At 43.1% G+C, this 26,676-nt stretch overlaps 1 protein-coding gene across 1 annotated transcript in view; it reads right to left on the bottom strand.

The window, feature by feature from the left end:
* LOC144761432 (isoaspartyl peptidase/L-asparaginase-like) overlaps window positions 1-26,676 on the bottom strand; it is a 1,220,143-nt gene that overhangs the window by 195,364 nt on the left and 998,103 nt on the right. Inside the window, exon 6 of the mRNA XM_078646809.1 lies at window positions 23,997-24,107. Coding sequence (XP_078502935.1) covers window positions 23,997-24,107 — 111 coding nt within the window. The remainder of the gene's footprint in view (window positions 1-23,996; window positions 24,108-26,676) is intronic.

Raw genomic sequence — 26,676 nt, 5'->3', positions numbered from 1 at the left:
TTTGCCTAATGTTGATATTAATTGATTTGGCTAGAAAGGGTTAAAGGGACATCAATTGCTTCCTTTGGTTGAAAGGATTATGGAGAAGCATCATCCAGATCTCATGATTTTTCACTGTGGTAGCAATGACCTGGGCACACTGATGGGTAGGACTAAAAATTCTAATGAAGACTAACTTTGAACAAGTAATGCAACTTTTATCTCACATTGCCTTGTGTTTTCTAACATATGCTAGAGGCAGAAATGGAACTGGTCTTCTCACTTTTGTCCACAGATACAAAAAAATCCAGGAAACATGTTAATAAAACAGTTTCAGCATTCTTCAGAGACCATAACATGAGCTCTGTCGACAATAATAACCTGTGCTTCAACATGTATGGAAACTACAGAAGAGATAGTGTTCACTTCACAGATGAAAGCAACAGAGTGATTCTGAACAACTTGAAACCCTGCAGTTGCCTAATATGTAGTCATCATATTCACACAATAAACACAACAGCTCTTCTAAGAGCCACCCCATGTTCCAAACAGTTGTTATTTCTATCTCTAAATCCTCTTTTTAAATCCATTTGTCAACTCTGTGGATCCCTCTGGATTTGCAAACAAAAGCAAATTTTCAATGCAAAAGATCACATTCAATATTTCTAGTAAACGTTTCTAAAAGCATATCACAGAAGGGATAACAGAGTCTAAATGGTTGTGCCAATATCTGTATAGGTATGTAAATGGGTGTTACAGTATCTCTATCAATATGTGAATGGGTGTATCAAAGTCTGTATGGGATTTTCAATGGGTGTAACTGTGTCTGTATGAGTTTGTAAATGGGTGAGACAGTAACTGTTTACATGAGGGAATGAGTTTTCACAGTGTATGGATGGCTTTGTCAAAGCAAGTCACAGTCCTTATGGGTTTATAAATGGGTGTGACACTGTGTATGGGTATTTCAATGGGTGTGATAGTGCCTCTATTGGTTTGTAAATGGGTGTGACAGAGTCACTATGGGTATATGAATTATTATGATGGTGCCTGTTTAGGTGCATAAATGGGTGTAACAGTGCCTGTATAAGTTTGAGAATGGGTGTGACAGTGTCTGTACGGGTTTGTGAAGGGTGTAATAGTGTCTATATTAGTATGTGACTGGTTGTGACAGTATCTGTTTGAGTATGTGAATGGGTGTGATGAGTGCCTCCATGGATTTATAAATCGATGTGACATTATCTTTATGGGTTTGTCAATGGATGTAACAGTGTCTGCATGGGTTTGTAAATGGGTGTGCCAGTATCTCTATCGGTATGTGCATGGATGTGAGAGTGTCTGTTTCGGTAGGTCACCGGGTGTCACAGTGTCTGTATAGGATTCAAACTGGTGAACCAGAGTCTCAATAGGTATGTGAATGGGAGTAGCACTGTAAATAGGTAGACAGTGTCTTTATTGATATCTGAACAGCTGTTGCAGTGTCTCCATGGGTTTGTAAATGGGTGTGACAGAGTCCATGGGTATGCAAATGGCTGTGACAGTGTCTGCTTAGGTACGTGAATGGGTATCAATGTGTCTCTAGGGGTTTGGGAATGGGTGCAACAGTGTCTGTTTAGGGTTGTGAATAGGTGTGACAGTGTCTCAAATGGTTTGTGGATGGGTATGACACTGTTTATATGGATTTCTGAATATGTGTAAAAGTGACTGTAAAGGTTTGCGAATGTGTGTGACAGTGTCTCTATGAGTTTGTGAAAGGGTGTGACATTGTGTGTATGAATTTCTCAATTAGTGTAACAATGAACGTATAGATTTGTGAATGGGTGTGGCAGTGCTTGCATGAGTATAAAAGTAGGTGGGAACCTTTCTGAATACGTATGTAACTGGATGTGACAGTATCTGTATGGGTGTGAGAGTAAGTCTAAGTGTAAAAAAATATATATAGTTTCCCCCCACTCGTGCTAAATCTACAAATCTCTTGCAAAGTTACATGGGGGCCCTGCTGAGCCACGCAAGGAATCAGCGGATTTCGCGAGTGGGCAAAAAATAAATGTGTCCACATTTCTGACCCAAGGACAGATCCTCACCCCTCTTTTATAATATGTACAAGGGGTCAGGAAACCTCTAACCTGGCCCCTTCATTGAGTTTACCAAAACATTTTCAGCCCCAAGGACTGTTTCCCCCACAAATAAAATGGCGGCTGTATCTTTTCTGTGAAGATACGGCGACCCAATCAGAACGTTGGCAGTGCTCATGAATCCGCGAATCACCTGCGAATGTCCCCGCAAGTAATCCACATCCCCAGACATACAAATTTGTTCTCAAGTTAATATCTCCAAAAAACTGAACAGATTTACAACAAATGACAAAAAGTATGATCTGCTTACCAACATCTTCCTTCTTGCCAATCTTGGTGTATTTCCTTCCAGAGGTTTGGGTTGTAGGCTTGTTCAAAGGTCCAATGGGAATTAACATGGGAAAAATGTGTTTTCAGACCCCCACTTGTTTCTCGGTCCCTGCTCCACAGATCACCCCACATATTGCCGAACTCCGTCCGACAAACCAGGCACGTTTTTGGGGAAAATTTCATGGAGATTTACCAAGCGTTGCCAAAGATATAGGCACTTGAATTTGACTACTTCCTGTGCAAACCAGGTCCTAACTATAACTACCTATTGGCGACTGCCAGTAAATAATAAATATATGTTTTTTATAGTTGTAAATTTAAATACACCAAAAATGTAATACCATGTAAAAAAAAATTTCAATAATAGTGCTATATCGTATTTATATATACATATAAATATACACTCATATGTGTGTATGTTTATATAAGTTTCTAAGTTGAGGAGGAGGTGTGGAGCAGCAGCCAGGGCGCCTGACTCTGGAACACAGGAGCTCACAGTTCCATTTCCGGTGGCAAGTGAACTCAGCACCATGCGACTCTGGGCAATAGCTCACTAAATCTTCCTGACGGCCCACAGCTACTCAAAACCCTCGGGTAATTGTTTGTGCTTTACAAATGCTGGATTTCTTTGGATTTTTATGTTATTATTATTTTATATAGTAATACATGATACTAACATTTATTTAATTTACATTATATTAAACTTATATATCAAAGTATTTAAAAATTACTATTTTGAACTGTGTATATATTAAAAAAATATATGTGTGTATGTTTTTAATAATATTAGTGTGAAATCACATTTTTCTTAAATATCTTTGTACTTACCTTTATTAATATAGGGAAACAATATTTTTGTAATCGATATTTTGACACACTATTTCTGTATCATGAAATTGTTGTGGTCCATATTATGGGGCTCATTAGGATCGTGGTTTTCCCGCATCCTCCGGGCCGGCGGAAGCCACCGCCGGCCCGGAGGATGCGGGAAAACCGCCGCGGAGCCTCCAAAGACCCACCGCCAAATTAGGATGGCTGGTGGGTCTTGGTTTATGTTCGCTGCTTTTCCGCCGCGGTCGGCTTACAACCGCGGCGGAAAAGCTCTTATATGGTGGCGGTGTCTCTCAGACACCGCCAGCCATATTAGGATTGCGTAACTGATATGCTTTTCCGTGGCGGGAAAGCATACGGATGTGCACTTTGGGGGCCCGTTGCGGGCCCCCAGGGTGAAGGGGGTGGGGGGTGCACATGGGGGGTACCTATGGTACCCCCCCGCATTTACATGCAGACAGCGGCAGGCACCGCGCGGTGCCTGCAGCTTTCTGCATGTAAATGCAATGCATGCTTTTTTACCATTGCGGCGGGCGCAGCTTGAAGCCGCACCCGCCGCAATGTTAAAAATAGAGGATGTGACCGCCAGGGTGGCGGTCACATCCTAATTGCAGAGGAGGGAACGCCGCAGCCCATGCAGACGTTCCCTCCTCCTCAAGGGTCGCGGACGGACTCAAGTCCGTCCGCGATCCTAATGGGCTCCTATGTTAGTGAACCACACAGTGATTTTTTTGTACATGGTTAAAAACTGTTATCACTTTTTAAGGCACAGGGTCAGAGCTTGTGCAACAAAAGTCCAGGTTTACACACTCACCCAAACCGCCTCTCAGTGCCATAATCAGGGATTTGGGTGAGTGCCCTGATGGCAGCGAAAGTAGAGTGTGGTGGAGTGTGCCTCATGCAGTTCCAGTTTATGCACACACCACAATCACCCTTACCATTCCTTGGAGCCACAGCCTAAAATCCGATGGGGGTGCTCCAATGGCAGTAAAAGCAGATTGCAGTGAAGAATATCAAATCAGATCTAGGTTCATGCACACACCATACTAAACCACATCACCACTCAGGGTTACATCCAGAGGTTTGAGGGAGTGTGTAAATGGCAGCAAAGGTAGAGTGATGTACGAGTGTCCAATCAGGTCAGGGTTTATACACATACTTTACTCACCCATACCAGCTCTAAAGTCACAAACAGTATAAGCAGAGTACAGCTTAGGGTGTCAGGCACAGTTCTGTGTTTATGCACACACTCCACTCATCCATACGAGCATTCAAGGCCACAATCAGGGTCTTGGTGGAGTGCTCAATGGCAGACAAAGTAGAGTACAACAAGCAGTGTTGAATCCAAGTCGAAGTCTATGCACAGACCCCACTCAGCCGTAGCAGGACAAACATTGAGTGAAGAGAAGTGTGTCCAACACAGGTCCAGGTTTAAGGGCATTCCCCTTTGACCTATACCAATACTCAGAGTCGTTTTTGAAGTCACAGTCTCTGTTCTTTCACATTTCACATTAAAAAAAGCAAAGACGTAACATGTATATGACAGTGCTTCGTCTCACAATTTTCAGTTGGCTCACTCATGTACTTTTATGAGTACATGCATATGCGTGATGGCTACATATCAGGAAAGTAGCTTATTAATGTGGAAGGGGGAATTCTATATTAGAGTGATTGTAGTGTAGCTCCTATTTTCCCAATAGGCTCTGCGCATTGGAATAATACCTACAGCAGTAAAGGCCTAGGCCAGACGTTAACTAGGTCTACTACTGTCGATACTAGACTTAATTTTTGGGTTTGCCAGCTAAGCTCAGAGTTCGCTAGAAACTTTCTCGAATGTTCAAGGAAGGAATTAACTCCCCTGATTAGACAAGAAGGGATTTAGTTTCTGACAACCATAGAACATGACAACTTTGCTCTCCCCTAATCAAGAGTCAATCTCGAGAGTCGTGTGAGCACAATGCAATTATTTTACTCAGTCAGTACGTGCATTCTTAGTCTCATCAGAATGTAGAGAAAAGGAAGAGACGGGCGTGTTCAATAAAAAGGTGTTATTTATTGATCAGTCTCTTTTCTCATACATGAGAAATGGATCGATATTATTGCAATACTTATAGTTAAGTAAAGTGCATACATTAAAAGCAATAGTATAAAATAATACTGTAAAAACATTGATATGGTTTCTGAGCCATATGATGTTTAAAATGATTAAAATATATTTACATACACATATACATTTGACTAAACGTACTCAACTGGTGTTTCTAAATACGCCTACCCCGTGTACCTGACCTAAGTCTAATGCGTGGGCGGGAATAGAAAGTTACAGTTTAAGTTAAGTTTGTTTTTGCCAAGTGAATAACTAAAGAATTCTCTGTGAGGGGTTATTCAGTTCTGTACCTGGAATTTAGGATGGATGAGGAATGGTATCTCTTTCTCTGCTCTCGATATTCCAGGCTGCCTGCGAGGGCTGCCCGAAAGCGCCGGTGCTGGGTCTCTCGGCTTGAGATAGCAGCGCGTCTCTCAGCGCGTCAGGAAGGCGGGGCTGCGCCAGCGGGGTCTGCTTCTGCTCTCGGCTTCGACAAGTATGGCTGCTCCGTCTTGTCACCACGCGTGTGTTTGCATAGGGCAAGATCGGCAATATTTATACCTTAAAGGTGCCGAGATTGACGTAAGGATGGACATAGATACGTCAATAAAGATGTCATACGACTTGCTCGTTAGCACATTCTTTACTAAAGTTCTCTGTGAAATCAAAACAATGGCCGCACGGATTTTCCAGGTTGTCATAGGTTTGATTTGTTATGAGAACGTCGTATGCCTTATCAGGGGCTGGAGGAATGTCGCTTGTCTAATTAGATCTCAAGCGTTATGACCTAATCAGATAACACGTTCCTGTGCCGTAGTGTGACTGCGTCAGATAACGGTATCTGCATCATGGGGGCTTTTCTTGCCTCATGGGCTGACTGTTAGTTAACTTGATAGTTAGTTTAACCAGAATAGGGTCAGGAATAGGGGGACTGATTCAGAACCTATAGAAATACACGACACCCACTCCACGCTAACTATGGTCATATCTACTAATCTATGCATAGTATAACATAGTACAACATACTATAGAGTATAGTGTATACCTTACCACCCCAAAATACATAAAAATGCATTTCGAAATTTTCAAATATACTGAAAAATTGCAGTCATATATATTGTATGCACTTAAGCTATGAATTAAATGCAAAAGTAAACACGCATTTGTATGCATTATTGCTTATTGGTATATGAGAAATACACATGAAATGGCTCTTAATATGGCTATACAGAAAGGAAGTTCGAGACCATCTCATCACATAATAAAATATTTGTGAACATCCCAGCGGGCAACTAAAGTTTATAAAGTATCTAAAAATAGAAATCTTAGTTCTCTAGGAATAGTTTCTTACTTTAAGCAGAAGATAAGTGTCCCGAAAAATTTGTGAAAAATAATTTGGGGCTGCTAAAAAATTGTTGTCCGTGAACTGGTGGGAAGAATTGTTCATGCGACTTTATTTTTAAAGTTGAAGGCTGAATTCAGGGAACGCCGTGTGCGAGTTTACTCAAAAGTCTCTATTTCTGTTCTGGAGAGAACATCATATCATTCAGGCTTTCGAAAAAACTGTCAACAGCTTCATGGGAAAGTTCCACTAAGTCGGAAATAGGTGTAACCATGCATTCGTGCGCATGATTGTCTGCATTGACATTCTGATTCGCATTGCTGACAGAAGGTCGTACCTGTTCGATGCTGCTTTCATCTTGAACTTCACTACTCTTCAATCGCAGTGGTGAAGATTCCAGGAATGCCGTCATCAGGATTGGCAGCCTTTGAGGGCAGCACAAAGCGTGAACCTTGGTAGGAACCAACAGTGTATCTGCATCCACTGGCGCATCCGATTGTAGCGTCAGACAGGTGTCTAACACGCATTCTTCTCCGCATAGCAGACACCTTAGTACAGGTAAAACACACCTTTGCCACATTGGTCGAAATGATAGAAACCAAGTCATGTTCAGGTCTCTAAGCCGGGAGAGTCCCAGGATTTTTGATATCCGGTCCCGGTATCCAATGGCTAGGATCGTATCTTCCATTGTCGCGAGAGTTTGATCTGTGACATGGGTTGCCATAACGAAAAATAAGGACTAGGAATAGGATTCCTGCAATTAGTCCTAGGATCAGGGGAAGTCCGCCAAAAATCGAATGGACGAAATCTGGAAATATACCCAGTATGGCTTTGAATGGTGTTAATGCCATCGAAAATACTGTCTTAAATACCCCTGAGATCCCATTGGTATCAGAAATATTTAAGATTTCGCTTAGGATTTCCGCGAAATGTACGGGGGAATTAGTTGATAATAATGTATGTATCTCTGCAGTCGTCCTTGCGACTTGTAGATCATACGTTTCTTTTGATGACGTGAGCCTTGTAGGTGTCTGAAGAAGCACTGTTTTCATTCTGCTTAAAGTATCTATTCGAATAGAAGTAATTTTCAAACTGGGCCATGCCCTTGCCTCCCTGTCTGGAAAGGAGCTGGGGAATAAAGAGCGTCCACAGCACTTGACCTTCGCCGTCGTAGTGACTAGATAAGGAGTCCCGGGCATAAGACTGCAACATCTGCGGTCTACAATAAGAATGTAACTCCCATTATAGAGTCTTTGAAAGAATGGTTCTATTTCAGTTGCAGGTGCGCCTTGCTGGTGACATGAAAGGTTGTATGAATTCCCTTCACAGGCTCCATGCAAACTAATTCCGTTACACAGAAGCGTGCCGCTTAGTGACATAGCACAATTGTTGCCACTAAGAAACACTTTCTGTCCTTTATTACTGACACATGCATGTGAATAGGGCAGGTTCCAAGTTGTTTTAAGGTACCCCTTTCCCAATTTCTCGTACATGCCAGCCTGTATATATTTTTGGCAGTATTGAAACCTGAAGGTTGAGATTGGAATATTTATGATTCCGTGGATTATCCATTCACTGACAGGTCGTTCTGACATTGTCATTGGTAATCTTTCTAGTTTTTCAATGCTCAAGATTGTATAATCAGCACCCTTTTGCGCCATACCGATTTGTCTATCAGTAAGGTTAAAGATTTGGAATAGTGACGTTGTGTTGATTAAACGCCAAGGCACGTAGCCTGAACGCAGATTTTGTAACGTCCAGCCAAGCTGTACAATGGAACGCAATTGTGACTGACCATGTTGTAATAACAGTAAGTCTTGCGATAATATATCGATTGCTGAAGACACAATGCTGTCCAATGAAAAAATTCTGGAGGACAGAGTCATTAACCCATTGTCCACTACAGAAAGTGATTTTTCCAAATTGATTTGCTTAATTTTCCTGTATTCTTTCTGCTGTCTCAATTTGAGTAACCTTCCAGGCCTCATTGTATGCTGCATATACAGAGGCTGCTATGAAACGCTTTTGACGCTGTTTGCGTGGTCCCATTATGAAATCACGCAAGTCAGCACCATCAGTAAGTAAAGTTAGGTGTTGCTTAATTTCAGGCAGTGTGGAAGTTTGTAGCCACTGAAGGCATAATTTGCCCACACTGTAGGTTGTTATTATCCCTGGGTGATGTCTTTGGGGATATCTAGGGTCTGGCCTGGTCATTTTGAAACCCTGTGTTTTATTCAGGAATCTATCTTGACAGTTATTTGTATCTGTGGGCCAGATCAACCATTGTTTCCAATCAGGATGTGTTCTGTTTTGGTTTAGTATATGGTTTACGTCTATCTCTTCATCTGTATCAGAGTTATTGCTAAACATTATTGGCTTTGGAATAGACGGTTTATTTAAATCTTTGATTTTGGCTAAGCCAAGACAGGTGGTTTGTTGAACAGTGTCATTTAAAAATATCATTTGTTCTGGTATCATGCAGGCTCTAAACAAAGCTTCTATACCCTGTACTTGCCATTCTTTTGTACCCCAAACACTTTTCAAATCAACATTTTTGTCCCAATAATCAAATCCAAATGTATTCATTTTTTCAAAGAATGAATCTGAATATATCAATTTTGTGTTGGTTATCATGGTTTTCATCCCTGTCTTGTTTGACAATTTAAAATAAAATGTTTCAGCATTACTTATGTTAAAACCTGAAAAATATGAATATTTGTCATATACGGTTCTAGAGCTCCCTTTTGGAGGTGTAGCACAATGTTCCCATTGATTATAATTTAAAACATTTCTAGGTTGTGCTGATTTATGCAAAAAATGGTTACCATAGTGGTTATAGCAATACATACTGTCATAATTTGTAGAACCTTGCAAATAATCATGTTTTGTAAATTTAGCAGACATTACTAAGTCAGACATCATGTTGTTAATACTTTCGAAGTCCCAATCATCAGCAAATGAGTTTGGTTTTGCAAAATCACTCAAGGAGATCTTGATTTGGTGTGGATATTTCAGGATCTCGACCGGACCATAAATTTCATAGTCAGTGTTGTCCCAGGCTACCCCACCAGGTATAGGATTGGCTGTGAAGTTGGCTGAAGAAAGTTCTGAAGAAAGTTCTCTTTTCTCGACGTGTGAAGATGTGTGTGGTTTGAGGACCAAGTTGATGTTCTGACTTGCTGTGTCCATTTTAGCATATTTTCCCTCAATGAAGCGTCCCAAAGTAAATACCATGATGAGGATAAATGCACCAAAACCCACCCAAAATTCAATCCATGGAGAAACCAGATATGTTTCTTTCAGATGTTTCAAAAGTCCCTTCGCTTTGTCTTTAAAGGATTTTGATGATGGCTGTGTCTTTGATTCACTGAAGCCGTCAGAGGAATCATCGAAGTTGATGAAGTAACCGGATGCAGTTCTGTCAATTGTTCCAATTGGTTCAGGATTTCAGTTTTTTGCATTTTCACTTGGTACTTCATTGTAGATTGGTGTGTCTCTGCTAAATGTCTTTATTTGGGTTTTCAGAGGTCTGAGTTCTATTGCATTGTTGCATAGTCCTTCTTGTTCTTCTGCAGGCGTTTCGAATGTGATGAGCCTTTTTGTTAGGACCTCTGTGCTGGTAGCAAACCTTGGTGTTCTGCTACTTATTGGGAGTCCACTTGGCCTACTGTTTGTTATCGGCCACATGTTGTGGTTTTACCAGGTCGATGGATACAACTCGGTTCTCCTTTTTTCCAGCAAGTGGCGGTAGTACAACTGATCTTGTCCCGTTGACAGACAAGACAGGAACTGCTTTTCTGTAAGAAGGCCCAAATTCCTTCTTTACCGCGATCTTCTCCCTGACTAGATCCCCGATTTTTGGAATCCAGACAGGTCTTGCTGGGACAGGTGGTGATTCTTCAGTGGTTGTTGGCTGTTGTTTCAACTGTATGTTGCTCAGGTCTTTTCTTGTTTTGTTTAAGTCCTGTAAAATAGCCAAACGGTCTTTGACATCAAAGGTTTTTTCTATTACCACTGAAGTCTGACTATCAAGGTCAGAGATCAACATCCTAGTTCCGAATAATAATTTGTACGGACTGAATCCCTTCAGAGAATTTCTTGGCAAGTTATTTAGACTACGTTGGACACTTATTAGATGTTTGACCCACCCAGCTCCCGAACCTAATATCCTTTCTATTATAGATTGCTTTCTGCCTTGGTTTTTCCTTTACACCATCCCGTACCCTCAGGAAGGAAGTGAGAAGATTCCCGCTGGGCTGTGCTCATTTGGCCATGTTTCCCCCCCAGGCTGGATTGCCTGAGTGAAAACAATGGTCGAACGTAGCATGCTCTTAGCGTATATGCCATTTAGACTCGCAAATCTTGTATAATAGTCCGGACATCAGCCGAGTGCTGGTGATCTACATTATAAGTGGAAACTAGCCTGTATAAGTTAATCGCAAGCCATTCTTTTTGCTGGTAATATTATCTGCCTTGATACGACGAGGTATTAAACTGCTTCTCTCCCCACTGCGATCTCTGTTGCAGTTTGGGCAGTTTTTTACAAACATGGTGTAGTGCAGGCTCATGCCTGGCCACCAGTACCGTGATTGTAATTCCTCCAGAGAATCTTTTAATTTAAGGTGTCTGAGACCCTCGCCCATGTGTGCGTCTGCGATTAACAAGTTTCTCCTGTCCATGTTTGGAATCACTCTATCCCCCACTCCAGGGATTCGAGCAAAAGGGACGGAGTTTGCATCGATTATGTATGTATAATTGAGTGGATAGTTGATCGGTAACGCTGAACAGTCGCCTTTTGATGACGTTTTCACCGCCAGCATTGTTTCACCGTCAATGTATTTTAATGTACGCTTTTTTCGATCTACGGGAGCCGGTTTAGTGGCTGCCGCTGCGGCTGCTTCAGCCAATGAATTCCCCACAACGTGAACGCCATCACGTTGATGACTCAGTGAGTGAGTCACGTGAGTCTTTGGTAGTTCTTTTTTCAAAAGAGCTACTTGTTCCCAGAGCAGTTTCTGCTTTATTGGTGCATCTGTGTCATCCTTGTAACCGTTCTGAATCCATGTCTGCAAATCCTTGTTATATGCTTTGACGCAGTAATATGAATCTGACACTATAAGTGTCGGGAATTCGCGATCCGCATTATCTAGCGCCATTTTCAAAGCTATTATTTCAGTTTGTAGTTCTGAATTAGTTTCTACTGAGTGTGATTTTGTTAATAGAGGTTTTAATATACCTCCGCGCCACACTTCTTTTGTAATCTCACATGTGGGGTTGTATGCATGTTCTCCCCAAACGGAGGGTTGAGCATGTCCGTCTGTATAGATTACACAGGCGTAATGTCGTAGAGGAAGAATGTCGATTGGCAGAGGATACGTCTTTTCATATTTTAGATTTTGTAATTCTTCTAGTTCTGGATCAAAGTAGTAGTATACTTTGTCCGTTGTGATTGAATTCACCCATTGTATCCATTCCGGATTCAATGTTGTTGTTGGTAAATTACAAGGTGTTGTTAGTGCCTCAAAGGCTGATTCTGCTGTTCTGACTGTGATATGTCTACCGTCAGCTATGTCTTTTTCTCTAGCTATTGCGGTTTGAACTGCACGAATTATTTTTTCTGTATTACTGAATTTCTGTTCAGCTTCTGTGTACAAGTGTGATTTGAATGCAATTGGTACCTTTTCTCCTTCATTAGAAGTCAGGTATGTGAATCCGCATCTCTCTGGGATGACTCGGATCACAAGGTTGCGTGTGTTATCACGTGTTTCTAATTTTGTTTTAATTAGCATGTCTGTTTGTAAGGATCTCAAAATTTCTGTGTGTGTTTGAGTCCAACTGGATCTTTTAAAGTCTGGTTTAATTAGATCATAAAGGGGTTTGACCCTTTCTGCGTAATTTGCAATGTATGTTCTTCCGAAATTTAGGAAGCCTAGAATTGACTGTAAGTTTTTTAGTGTTTTAGGGGCTTGGATTACGGCACATTTCTCTAGGAAATTGTCTGCCAGGCTTTTGCCTTCACTTGATAACTCATATCCTAAGAATAGGACCGTCAGATGGGCAATTCTGGACTTTTTGAAGTTGAATTTGTAACCCTCTGCAGCGAACCCAAGTATTATGGTGTTCACTCTTTTCAAGTGAGTATCCAAGTCATCATCTGTTAAGTAAATGTCATCGACATAAGATAATGCTTCATCATCATATAGTTGTAGTAATTCTGTTACTCTCGCTGAGAATACCCCCGGGCTGTTCTTGTACCCCTGGGCTAACCGACAGAATTGTTTTTGAGTGCCATTTACTGAGAATGCAGTTAAAGATCTGCTCTCTGGTGCTATGTTTTGACAAAAGAATTCATTGGAGATGTCCAGGGTTGTTTTGTATTTTTTGCGCACTATGTTATTCATTAGTGCAGCACTGTGTGAGTTTTGCACTGCAAAGATTTTGCAACATGTGTTAAGGTGTCGGTAATCCAAAACTAGACGATATGAATTGTCTGGTTTGGAGACCGGAAACAAAGGATTGTTCATTTGTGAGGTGCAAGTTTCAATCACCCCCTGGTATTCTAGCTGATCTAGTATTTCATTTACTTGTTTTTTAGCTTCTTGCTTAATTGGGTACTGCCTTTGTGCAGTAGGTTGTGATTTTAACTGGATTTTGTGAGGAGGAGAATCCTCATCCGATCCTACATGATTTTTATATAAAGCAGGTGCTAAGGCCACTGCCCACTTTCTAGCAAGTGTGTATTTTTTATGAATCGGGATTTGATTCGAGAAGGCAGGCATAATTACTTCTTCGCCATGAGGGCACTCCCTGACAAACTCTGGTGGCCAGTCTTTTTCAGCTAGAAGGATGTCATAACCCTTTGAGAGGTTATCCCAAAATAGTCCCCTAATTTTCCTAGTCTTATCTCCCTCTATACGTAATGTTATCTCGTATATCTTGTGGGGCTTGCTAACTCTGGTGTCTGCAGTTTCCACTTGAAGGTATTCATTTGTGTCCACTGTCTCCAGATGATTCATAAGGACTTTGCGAGCTATGCTCACCTCTGCTGCGCTGTCTAGCATTGTCTGAGCCCACTCTCCGTTTTTCAGTTGTGTCCTCAGTATTCTCGGCATTTTTAACTACCTTGATACTGGCTACCTTCTTTTTTGGAAATTGTAATTTCTTTTTTTGTTGAGCAGGTTCCTTGTCTTTGGACTTGGCGTGCTCTTCTGATCGTCCTCTTCTTTCTGATTTCTGCGAGGAATTCTGAAAAGATTGAGAGGGACGTGTATCAATGTCTTGATATCTATCAGGTTTTTTAATATTATCCCTATTTCTAAGGTTATATCTATTCCCCTGGTTTGGAGATTTCTCTCTTCGCCTAGGAGACCTTCCTCGGGACTGGAATTTCTTTTCTTTAGGATTGGATTGTTTGTTTCCATCCCAGTTCTTTTTTGGTGAATTATTATTATTAAAAAATATTTTTTCTGGACTTGTAGTCAGTTGCGGTTTTACTGGTATTCCACCTAGACTATCTCTGCCTAGTTCTTCATAGGATTTTTCTATGATTCTGGCAATTTCAGCTGGTTGGTCTGCTATATCTGTCTCTTTTAACCTCTGGCGGATCGCCACGTTTGCTGCTTCACCTTTTATGTTGGCTAGTAATATAGCCGAGACCTGCTTGAAGTCTTTCAGTAATTTCATACCAAGAGTTAAAGCAGGTTCTGGACCGTATTCATCTTGAATTTGTTTTAGCACATCTGGTATTACCGAAATGGATGGAACACCGTGCGTTTTTGTGTAGATGGAAGCAAAGACTGTACCCCAAGTGTCACAGTCCTCAATGTGTGGTGCGATTCCCATTGGGAGACATATAGTCAGAATCCTGTGTTTTTCTAATGGGGTGGTGTCAGGAAACACCGCCTCTATTTGGGTGATTTTCTGTGCCAACCAGAATGGTATTTGTTCCCGTTTAGCTGGAACTTTACCTAGGCAGGATTGGATGTTCTGTAGTGTAATTTTATTTGTGTTCCCCTGGTGAGGGGTCAGCTGTGGAAGTTTAATCGCTGGCTGAATTGTTGAAGTCCGCATTACATACTGAACTAATTGTCTATGAATTTTTAGTAATTGTTTTAGCTGTATTAACAGCTCTCCTGTGGACATCCCTTCGATGTCTGGGTGTGGTGTGTATCCGGCTAAGACCGGCCACGTTGCTCCTGGTCTACCTAAAGGACCGAGCCTTGTAATGTGATTGTTATGTTTTAGGGCGCCATCAAATAAGAGCAAATGCTCTTGGAATTTGAGTGGTACTTCCACCTCCTCGAAAGGAGTGTACTCATTAGGAGGTTCCTCTATTTTGTAATAGTGGAAGTACTTTGTTACAGCATTTGCTGCTGGAAAATGTATCCATGAATAGTATACCTCTGTCTGCCGATATTCGTGTGCCTCAATTACGAATATGACTGTGCCACCTCTAGGTGTCAGTCCATTTTCTATAAGTTTTAAGGTTATAGATCTCCTTTTAATGACCGGAATGAGTGTTATATTCGGGTCTGCTGCTTGCATGGTAGCATCAGCATCTGCGAGTTCAGTAGCTAATCTAACTGCCTCTCTTTCTTCATCACTGTCTCCCATTTTACAGACAGGATGGTATTATGTTTGTTTGCAGATCAGGTTTCTTTATGGAACAAAGATTAGATGCACAATATTTTGGAACTGTTTATCCTTCAACGTTGACTTGACCAAGAACCATACATAGGAGTTCCCTCCTGCGAGGTTTTGGAGGATATAACCTTTCACCCACTCCAGACGTCTTTGGAGTATAATGGAAAAAGGGGTCTGAGTGAGAAAGCACGACTGAGTTACTCTAAATGTCTTACGTTAGTTTTATCGCCCTTTCCAAACGCGTTGGGCGCCATGTAGTGTAGCTCCTATTTTCCCAATAGGCTCTGCGCATTGGAATAATACCTACAGCAGTAAAGGCCTAGGCCAGACGTTAACTAGGTCTACTACTGTCGATACTAGACTTAATTTTTGGGTTTGCCAGCTAAGCTCAGAGTTCGCTAGAAACTTTCTCGAATGTTCAAGGAAGGAATTAACTCCCCTGATTAGACAAGAAGGGATTTAGTTTCTGACAACCATAGAACATGACAACTTTGCTCTCCCCTAATCAAGAGTCAATCTCGAGAGTCGTGTGAGCACAAGGCAATTATTTTACTCAGTCAGTACGTGCATTCTTAGTCTCATCAGAATGTAGAGAAAAGGAAGAGACGGGCGTGTTCAATAAAAAGGTGTTATTTATTGATCAGTCTCTTTTCTCATACATGAGAAAGGGATCGATATTATTGCAATACTTATAGTTAAGTAAAGTGCATACATTAAAAGCAATAGTATAAAATAATACTGTAAAAACATTGATATGGTTTCTGAGCCATATGATGTTTAAAATGATTAAAATATATTTACATACACATATACATTTGACTAAACGTACTCAACTGGTGTTTCTAAATACGCCTACCCCGTGTACCTGACCTAAGTCTAATGCGTGGGCGGGAATAGAAAGTTACAGTTTAAGTTAAGTTTGTTTTTGCCAAGTGAATAACTAAAGAATTCTCTGTGAGGGGTTATTCAGTTCTGTACCTGGAATTTAGGATGGATGAGGAATGGTATCTCTTTCTCTGCTCTCGATATTCCAGGCTGCCTGCGAGGGCTGCCCGAAAGCGCCGGTGCTGGGTCTCTCGGCTTGAGATAGCAGCGCGTCTCTCAGCGCGTCAGGAAGGCGGGGCTGCGCCAGCGGGGTCTGCTTCTGCTCTCGGCTTCGGCAAGTATGGCTGCTCCGTCTTGTCACCACACGTGTGTTTGCATAGGGCAAGATCGGCAATATTTATACCTTAAAGGTGCCGAGATTGACGTAATGATGGACATAGATACGTCAATAAAGATGTCATACGACTTGCTCGTTAGCACATTCTTTACTAAAGTTCTCTGTGAAATCAAAACAATGGCCGCACGGATTTTCCAGGTTGTCATAGGTTTGATTTGTTATGAGAACGTCGTATGCCTTATCAGGGGCTGGAGGAATGTCGCTTGTCTAATTAGATCTCAAGCGTTATGACCTAATCAGATAACACGTTCCTGTGCCGTAGTGTGACTGCGTCAGATAACGGTATCTGCATCATGGGGGCTTTTCTTGCCTCATGGGCTGACTGTTAGTTAACTTGATAGTTAGTTTAACCAGAATAGGGTCAGGAATAGGGGGACTGATTCAGAACCTATAGAAATACACGACATGATATTTGTATATAGTGGTGTGTTTGAGATGCCATCCCCAGATTTACACATAGCCCAAGCATGAGATGTTATAACTTATCTATGAGCCACATGTCAATAAAATAAATTAAAAAAAAACAAGAGGTGAATCACAATCGAAAGAATTCTCCTTGTTACCAATTACCCACACTCCCTCCCCTTTGTAAGGTTCTAGTTCAGCTGAGGCACTGCACAATTATTGTTTTTTATGAAAAATATAATCACATAGTAAAAGTGTTCGTTCTGATAACCTCATTAAGTGTATTACTCTGATTCTCCTTCTGACAATCACCGCCCACACAAGTATTTGCCATTTGGCGTTGGACTTATCAAGTACGCAAATACATAGTCTGCATGAACCATTGTTCCTTGTTACAAAAAAGGAGTCAAATGTCAGACTGTGTCATCTGATACATTGCTATGGTACCCCCCAGCATTTCAATGTACACCATGATAGGCACCGCACAGTGCCTGTCATGTTGTGCATTGAAATGTACAACGTGCATTTTTAGCATTGCGGCGGCCGGTTCTTCAAGCACCATCCGCCGCAATGTAAAAAATTATTATTATTATTATTATATGAAACTTGTAACGCGCTCAGCTTACCCAGGGGCATCCCGGCGCGACAGACCGAAGAAGAAGGAGAGACTCGATTACTCACTGCTATGGAAACAAGTGTGTCTTAAGAAGTTTCCTGAATAGTAGGAGCTTAGGCTCTGAGCGAATCTTAAGGGGCAGAGAGTTCCACAGAGATGCCACCTGTACCGAGAAACGCCTGCCCCCAGTTCTAGCTCTCTTAACTCTCGCAGATCGCAAAAGATGTTGCTGGTCCGAGCGCAAAGGGCGTGAAGGTTTATAAGGGCGGGCCATATTAAAAAGGATGGGAGGGCCTTTGCCATGTAAGATTTTATGGGCCGTGCACAGCGCCTTAAATTTCACCCGCTCCTTGACAGGGAGCCAGTGAAGCGCTTTAAGGGCCGGGGCGGCCGACTGCCTTCTAGGGATCTCCATCAAGACTCTAGCGGCTGCGTTTTGCACCTGTTGGAGAGTTTTAAAGGTCGCTTCGGGAGCACCAAGAAACAGGGCATTTCCATAGTCAAGCCTTGAAAGGATTAAACCACGCATCAGGAGCTTCTTAGCTGAATCCGGAAGCAGTGGTAGCACCTTTCGGGCTGACTTCAGTAAACCGAAGCAGACCCCCGCGGTCTTCCTGGCGTGAGTCCTGAAGGACAGATCTTCCTCCAACCATACTCCCAAGGACTTGATCTCTTTCTTGGGGGATGGTGGGTCGCCAAGAGACCGGGGCCAACAGCCAGCAACAATGGAGGGACTGGAGTTACCCAGGAGCATCAGCTCAGTTTTTCCTCCATTAAGCTTAAGAGCCGAGTTGGACATCCACTGATAGACATTGTCCAGGCAGTCATGTAGCACATTGGGTTGCTCCGCCAGCTGAGTGAGGCCCACCACCAGCTGAGTATCATCAGCATAGCTGATGATCTTCAGCCCCGAAGGGGCTACCACTCGTTCAAGTGGAGTCATGTATGCATTGAACAAAGTAGGGCTCAACGATGAGCCCTGCGGGACTCCACATTGAAGAGGGAATAAGGAAGACTGCTCTACCCCTTCCCAGACCTGGTAGAAACGGTTGGAGAGGAAAGATCCCAACCATTTCAAGGCCGTCCCTGAGACACCTACCTCTGACAGGCGTTGGAGGAGCACCTGATGACTCACGGTGTCAAAGGCAGCACTCAAGTCAAGGAGGATCACTGCCACTGATCCTCCAGAGTCAAGAGTGCTCCTTGCTTCCTCCACTACCGCCAGCAGGGCTGTGTCCGTTCCCTGGCCGGGACGGAAACCAGTCTGGGAGTCTCCCAACAGGTGGTTGGACTCAAGATGGTAAGACAGCTGACGGTTAACCAGCTTCTCGGCGATTTTAGAAAACCCCGGCAGAAGCGAAATTGGCCTGAAGTTAGCCAAATTAGCGGGATCTAAGCCTGGTTTCTTCAGTAAGGCTTTTACTACAGCCCTTTTCCATCTTTGAGGGACTATGCCATGCGAGAGAGAAAGGTTGATAAGGTCAGTCAGCGGAGCTGACAGAGTACTAGCCACAAGTTTAAGATGTTTCATGGGCACTGGATCACTCGGGGATCCACTCTTCATTTCCAACAGGACCTTTCTAACCTCCTCTTCCGAGAAGGGGCCAAAGGAGACCAATTCAGGCAGACAGCTTATTGAACCAACAGCCGGCTCAGAGAGTTGGGGCATGGCGGGCAGAGAGGATAAGATTGTATCTATTTTTGAATGGAAGAAACTAGCCAGTTCCTCACATTTATCTTTAGGATTGGCATGCACTACTGGCGGGACCGGGGCGTTCAGAAGTTCTTTAAAGATTTTAAACGATTCTCTTGGAGAATTGCTTGCCCTCTCAATCCTATCACTAAAGAACTTCTTTTTGGCATCCTTCAGTGCACTTTTGTATTTCCTCATCTCTCTTTTATAATTAGCCCGACTTTCTTCCGTCTGTTCTCTTCTCCAGGCACGTTCAAGCCTTTTGCAAGAAGTTCTACAGCTCCTAAGTTCTGGAGTGTACCAGGGAGCCGAGGCGATTCTTCTCTCCCTGATGAGCCTCCTTTTCTTAGGAATCAGTAGATCAAGAGAGTTAGTGAGCCAATTAACCAGGTGTTGATCAGCAGTGTTAGGGTCCTCTACAGGATCAGGGCGAGATATAGCTAGCTCTTCAACCCAACTGTCAACCGGCAGCTTCGACCAGAGACGTTCCACAGTATGTTGTATAGGCACAGGCTCACCCCGGTTCTTCAACAACCAGCTGAAAGGAATAAGGTGGTGATCCGTCCAGGGAAGGGCCAACATCTGGAGGGCTTGCAGGTTAACAGTGTTAGCAAGAACAGCATCAAGCTGATGACCTCTGTTGTGAGTGGATCCCGAATGTGCGAGATGGAGATCAAGTGCACCCAGCGAGCTCAATAAGTCTCTAGCTACTACATCATTGGGGTCATCAAAATGAAGATTAAAATCCCCCAGAAGTACAAAATTACACGAAGCAGCAGCTATCGGTATAATGGCCTCAATGAGAGAATCAACAAAGTTCCCCAGCATGGCAGGAGGTCGATACAAAAGGAGGCCGGAGATAGAGACGGACGAAGAAATGGCGAGGGAGAAGTGACAGCTTTCAGAATTGGTAATACCGCAGTCTACGGCCTTACACACGAATGTGTCTCTATAGACGATGGCCACTCCACCCCCTCTCCCATCCGGTCTATCAAGATGGAAAATGAGATAACCCGGCGGGAGAGCATTAACAATGTCGGGACCTGAACACGCGGTCAACCACGTTTCCGTCAGGAATAGCACATCCAAACAGTGGTCCAAAAGGAGGGAGTGTATTTCCATCGCGTGACAGGGCAGTGATCTGCAATTAAGCAGAGCCATAGTGAGTGAGTTAGAAATCACACAACTAATAGACAAACGACACCCAAGACAATGTTTGAAAGCAGTACCCTCAACCCAATAGTAACGGCAACTAGGCAGTTTAGGTACGCGAAGCGAGAGCAGTGAGTCCCGCGAATACCTGTGGGGGGGAGCCAGAAGTCTAGATGGATTGAGCAGAGTGGCATGCCCTTTGCCCGTCTGGGCCCGGACGGGCACAGACGGGCTTGACTCTGGCGAAACTCCGGCGATATTCCGGCATCCCCGCTGCGCGTCTCCGCTGCGCGTGGACATGGCTAATTTTTATACCCTAGTCGCCTCCTAGAGAGAGGACTAGCGCGTCCAAGCTATTCCCCCAACCCAAGATGGCCGCCGTCAAAAAACGGGGACGAGGGACCCGCAAAGAGCGGTGGTTCCACCGATTAGAGTGCAAGTGAGGGGAAATTATTACAGGTAGGCGATGGCCAGCAGAGTTAAAACAAGGTAAACAATTTAAACACAAAATAAAACAAATACCAAAAACGGGCTATTTAAAATGCTAAAAAGCAGCAGTCAATCAAAAGCGCGCTGAGAGTAAGAGCGCTGCTAGTGGTGCGCTGATGGTCAAGGGCGAGCTGACCTCAATTGCCTATTTTTATACCCTAGTCGCCTCCTAGAGAGAGGACTAGCGCGTCCAAACTATTCCCCCAACCCAAGATGGCCGCCGTCAAAAAACGGGGACGAGGGACCCGCAAAGAGCGGTGGTTCCACCGATTAGAGTGCAAGTGAGGGGAAATTATTACAGGTAGGCGATGGCCAGCAGAGTTAAAACAAGGTAAACAATTTAAACACAAAATAAAACAAATACCAAAAACGGACTATTTAAAATGCTAAAAAGCAGCAGTCAATCAAAAGCGCGCTGAGAGTAAGAGCGCTGCTAGTGGTGCGCTGATGGTGAAGGCGGGATGCGCCCACCACTGTGGCGGATGCATCCTAATTGGGGGCACGGTTCCTCCGCCCTTGTGGCGGACGGTACCGGCCCCCGACAGGATGGCAGACGGACTTTGTCCATCCGCCATCCTAATGGACCTCTAAGTGTTTTTTGTAATTGTGAAGTGTGATGACAACAAATATTTTAATTGAATCAAAACAAATCAATACACTTTATATAATGATACGCAAATGACAAATATTCACCGAATTGCAATTGCAACTGATTATCATTTCTGCACGATATAGTTTATCATTAAACTAGTATGCCTGTGCAAAATTAGTGCCCATTACAATGTGCAGTCTGTAAATGACAGTGAGCTACTACACTAAGATTTAGAAACATATTTGTGACAATTTGCTCAAAAATGCACCACAAATTACATACTAGATCCCTACCACTCTCTTGCAGAATGGGCATGGCTCGCTTGCTACATTTGTTCTTTGTGTGACGCTTGGATTTTTCACAATCCCTACAAATTCAGTGATGTAAGTAGATGGCAGCACCCCTAATCTGTGAAATTGTTCCAGCACCACCGGCAATGTGTAGCTTTTATTTCTTCTTTAATTTCTATTCTGGTTGTTTATTTCCTTTATGCTCCCAAGCTTGACAGGTGCCCAGGGTGCCATCCTGAAGGAGGACTTAAGGCATGGTTCAGAGTTTGGCAAACAGGTTACTCTGTCACAAATGTGATACATAGCCTGTCTGCAAAATTTCAAGTGCCATAGGATATAATGGACTTGTAATATGGTGGACGGGATATCCGTCACATTTGTGACAGAGTAACCGGACCCACCAAACTCCACATCAGTCCCCTAGTGTGGCTTTTCTGAGTAGCAAAATAATTTTTATCAAAAGTAAAGGATGTGCAGGAGCAATTTTGTGTCTTAGAAGCATAAGAAGTGTTAAAACAAGGCGTTTTACGACCACATTTAAAAAGATTCGTGCCTGAAGAGGGAAAAGCCATCCGCCACGGGTCTGACACAAGCAATCGTTGCGATTGCCTGTCAGACCCAGCCAGCATCCATAAACTTGTGGAGGTGCCTAGCAGGCACCGCCCGCCAGATTAGGATGCTGCAATCTGCACGCCTTTGAATGGTGGTTCCTCCGCCATTCAAAGGATGGCGGAGATTGACTTTGAGGCACCATTGTGGGTCCCCTTGTGCATGGGCACTTTGTTTTGGGTTTGGGGGCACCTATGGTGCCCCCTACGTTTCCCTGCACCAAGTGGCAGGCAACTCTCTGTGCCTGTCACGTAGTGCAGGGAAAAACAAAATGTGCCCTTTTATCATTGCATAAGGTGCTGCAGCCATCAGCACCCGCCGCAATGTTAAAACTGCATTTTGCGGACGCCATGGTGGTCGATGCATTGTAATTAGTAGTGCGGGACCGCCACCATATAGGCAGTCAATCCCTATCCCCGAAAGTGAGTGCAACTGGTCTAACACATCTTTACCCCATTATAATACATTGCTTTAAGGTACAGTCAAAAGATTATTCTTTTGTGTATGCAAGCTACGTCAGGGTAATGATCACTCTAAGGCATTAAAATCACTTTTAGGGGTTTAAGTATTTATAGAAGATTAACTCATCCACAGAGCGCAGCCTAAAGCAGTGTGACACCCATGCAAGATATGAGTAAAGTTTGCTTGGATATTGGACCGGAAATTGCTGGCATTATGGCTTTTGGTCGAATTCCTGAACAATAATCTTACCCGTGGCTGATTTCTTTTTAGGCTCACTTTTGAGAGAATATCCCATAGCAGCCAGTTCTCAGACGTGGTTCTAATTGTTATACACCGCAGTACAATATAGAGCGAGGTCTACATTTAGCAGTTGTCTTAACCTGTTAGTATAGCCACCATATGCAATATAGTGATACAACTACTAAAGACACCAGAAGGAACACTAGAAGCAATCCTTTCAATAAAAAAAGACTGATGGCGAAAGGGATATTTAAAGTGCTAAAAGTCCGATGAGTCATGGAAAATGTCTTATGAATTCTAAATTAGGCATCTTCTGAATTGTATGGGATAATTTATTCACGGATGACTATAGTTATTAGCTTTGTAATAATAAAGAAAACATCGTATCCCAACACTTTTCTATTTAGATATTTTTAATAATGTGTTATCTCATTGTTGTCGATAACCAAAACCATAGGGGTAATGGGAGCAATACCATATGCATGCTAACTCATTGATGATATCACAGAAAGAGACATCATATAACTGTAGCCTCGAAGATACGACAGGATGTTGTTACACCACACATCTTCTGCCAAATGAGATACAGATCTCAATAAAAAAATAACACAATGAAGGCAAATGTGCTCTACAGAAGGAGACAAAAGGCAAAAACGGGAGCTTCACTCTCGATATCTGAGAAGTCAGGACAACCCTCTAACCATATATATCAACCAGAAGCTAATTTGAATTACCATTATTGCTCCCATGCATTTGTAACATGGTTGTTTTGTCCAGCATGTTCGTGAAATTGTTACTTTGTGGTCTATGGCTTTCTAATGTCCAGAAACAGGAGGCATGGCTCAAGTCTTTGGCAAAGCTGAATACCAGTTGTTTCTTGAAGGAGATATTTAATAAATGCCTTTGTAACATACTTTATATAGCAGTATCAATGGTGGCTTACCGTGCTCCATATCTAGGATAATACGTCTGGCAAGCGTAACTTTCATGATTGACTCTCCATGCCCAGTGGTAGAGACGGCGCCTGCAAGATTGTCAGCATATCCTCCCGAACCTTAAAAGAAATTAATGTAAACCTTATAGAGTCATGGAACGGCCTGCATTCTAAAATGTTATTGCCATTCACATAATGCAATTTTTTATGCAGATAATCAGTTATTCTCTTATTTGCCAGGATTCCAGAAATAAGTTCTAGCACTACATATTTACAACAACCCGATATGTAGAAGTGGCATTAAGGCTCTAGTGAGTAGGATGCAGTGAGCAAAAGGGAGGTATATTGTGCAATCATTCAACGGTCTCTTGTTGCTGTACTGCTGATAAATGGACTGTTTTCCAGCCCTCTCACTCCTATACTAATGCTACAGAATCTAGCAGCCATACAGTAAAAACAATTACTTGTTTTAATATAACCTTTCAAACAGCACTAGTGCACTTTTTAACCCCTTCCCCGCGGGGCTAATTCCCCCGCTGTGCTGCGGGAGCGCGTGCAGTGCCGCAGTGCTCATGACGAGCTCTGCTCGTCATGCAGCAAGGTGGCCATGTACTCATGACGAGCTGAACTTGTCACAACCATGCCCGTTCCAATGGAACTCCCAGCACAGCAGCGGAATTATCCCCGCATGGGTGCGGCGCAATGGTCATGACGAGCTCAGCTCGTCATGAGCACAGCGCGACCGTGCCTCATGACGAGCTGAGCTCGTCATGAGCACAAAACTTGTTAAGAAATATATGTATCATGTCCCAGTTTATGGTATTGAATTGACTGACCCCCAGAAGAACAAAAGGTAGAAATGTTCTTGCTGGAATTCAAAACCATGGCGTGTGTGTCGCAGGAGATGTCAGCAGTGAAAGTTTAACTCACTGGCCCATCTTGTCTTCAATCAATCATAAATGACCTATTGTGGTTTTTAACGAGTTAGGGCACAGATGTGCAGTCCTTCTTTTACATTGGATGGAACTTAGCAGTCACTGTTTGTCTGTCTTACTTGTCAGAAAGTGTCTGTATACAGAGAACTGTAGCAGGGAGAGACCTCACCTTGTGGACTGTCACATGACTTGAGCAGAATGATGTTTGTGAGCTGGCTGGTCCTTATATTTGTGTTGGTAATACTGTAGTACAATTGATAAAGGCATACACTGTCAATATAGTCACTTCTCTCCAACTTTTTTTAATATAATTTTTATTAGCTTTTCAAAAACGTACAGTAACAATAGTAACAAAATGAGGCTAATAACTGTGTCACAACTTTCTAGTACGCAATACATGATATATCATCTCTCCCCACATTCCCACTGATCATTGCATATATAAACTGATATAACATTACATTAGTGTCAGTTACATTGGACCAATATTCTACATTCATGAAGAGGCTTGAGGGAAATAAAGTCAGTCTTTTCCCCCGAATGTACCCCATATCGTCGTTATCAATATTTCACTGCCTCTCAAATATAGGGAGGTAATTTATTTTCTGTCAACAGTAATTTCTGCAGGCATTGCTGCCCAAGCCTAATATCATCCCACAGCTTTTCATCCCTACGTATCTGTTTCATGTAACACCCCTCAGCGTTTATCCATTCAGCCATGCCTTTTAACCAATCTTCAATTTTCGGTTGCATAGGAGATAACCACCCTATCACAATCCTGCGCTTTACCAATAGCGGCCCCAGGATAAGGGATTTCCTGCCTAATTTGTTTTCTTACAAAACTGAATATGTCCCAGCAGGCACTGGCTCATCTCCCTGGGGATCTCCCACCCCATGCCTGTGTTGAGCTTGAGTATCGAGGACTGCTAGAATCTATCTATATTAGTTAATCTCCATATTATGTGCAAAAAATCAGCAGCTTGTCACCCACACCTGGGGCAGTCCATCAACCGGTCAGGGTTCATGGCCTGCATCCTACTGGGAGCAAAATAAACCTCAACCAGGCATTGGTGGAAGTGGTCTTTACCACCTCGTGGATTGTCTCCAAGGCACTCACCATAGGGGTTGTCTCAATGTGTACCTCCCATCTACTCTGCACTGATATTGTGGCTGTGGGAGAATCCTCCCTCAACGCCCTGTATATGTGTGAGACTAAGTTCGTGCCCCGAGCCATAACCAGCAGGGCTTCCGGTGTCTGGGAAGTCCATGACGACTCGGGGAACATCAGCCAAACCTATGTTAGCAAATTGTCAGAATTGCCCTGTCCCAAGCTGAAACACCGCCATGGCGTCTACCAGAGTAATACACTTGTTGTATAAATTCCTCAGCAACTCACAGCTGCCTTCGCGCCATTTTCAAAGGGACATGGACCCATTCAACATTTATAAATGGGCGCAGTGCCCAGATACTCATATCCAGTGCACACCGAGCCCGCATCAGCACTGTCTTAAGCACCCGCTCCCATTCCCCGCAAAGGATTCGGACCACACAGGGCAAGCGAGCCGGTGCCCTCGAACCCATCATCAGAATTGCACGCACTGAATACTAGCCGCACGTGCCCCGCAGCAGCCTACTTTCCCAATTATCGCGTTCGTCAAAACAGTGGACAGCGTGTTGGAACTGCGCGGCCATATAGTAATACTCTAAGCAGGGAACTTCCATTCCACCCCCGCCATGTGAACTTCAATGCCGTC

This window comes from Lissotriton helveticus, chromosome 6, assembly GCF_964261635.1.
Source record: "Lissotriton helveticus chromosome 6, aLisHel1.1, whole genome shotgun sequence".
In the NCBI taxonomy this organism is placed as follows: domain Eukaryota; kingdom Metazoa; phylum Chordata; class Amphibia; order Caudata; family Salamandridae; genus Lissotriton; species Lissotriton helveticus.
The sequence above is the reverse complement of the archived record's forward strand: the minus strand, read 5'-3'. Positions and strand labels throughout refer to the sequence as shown.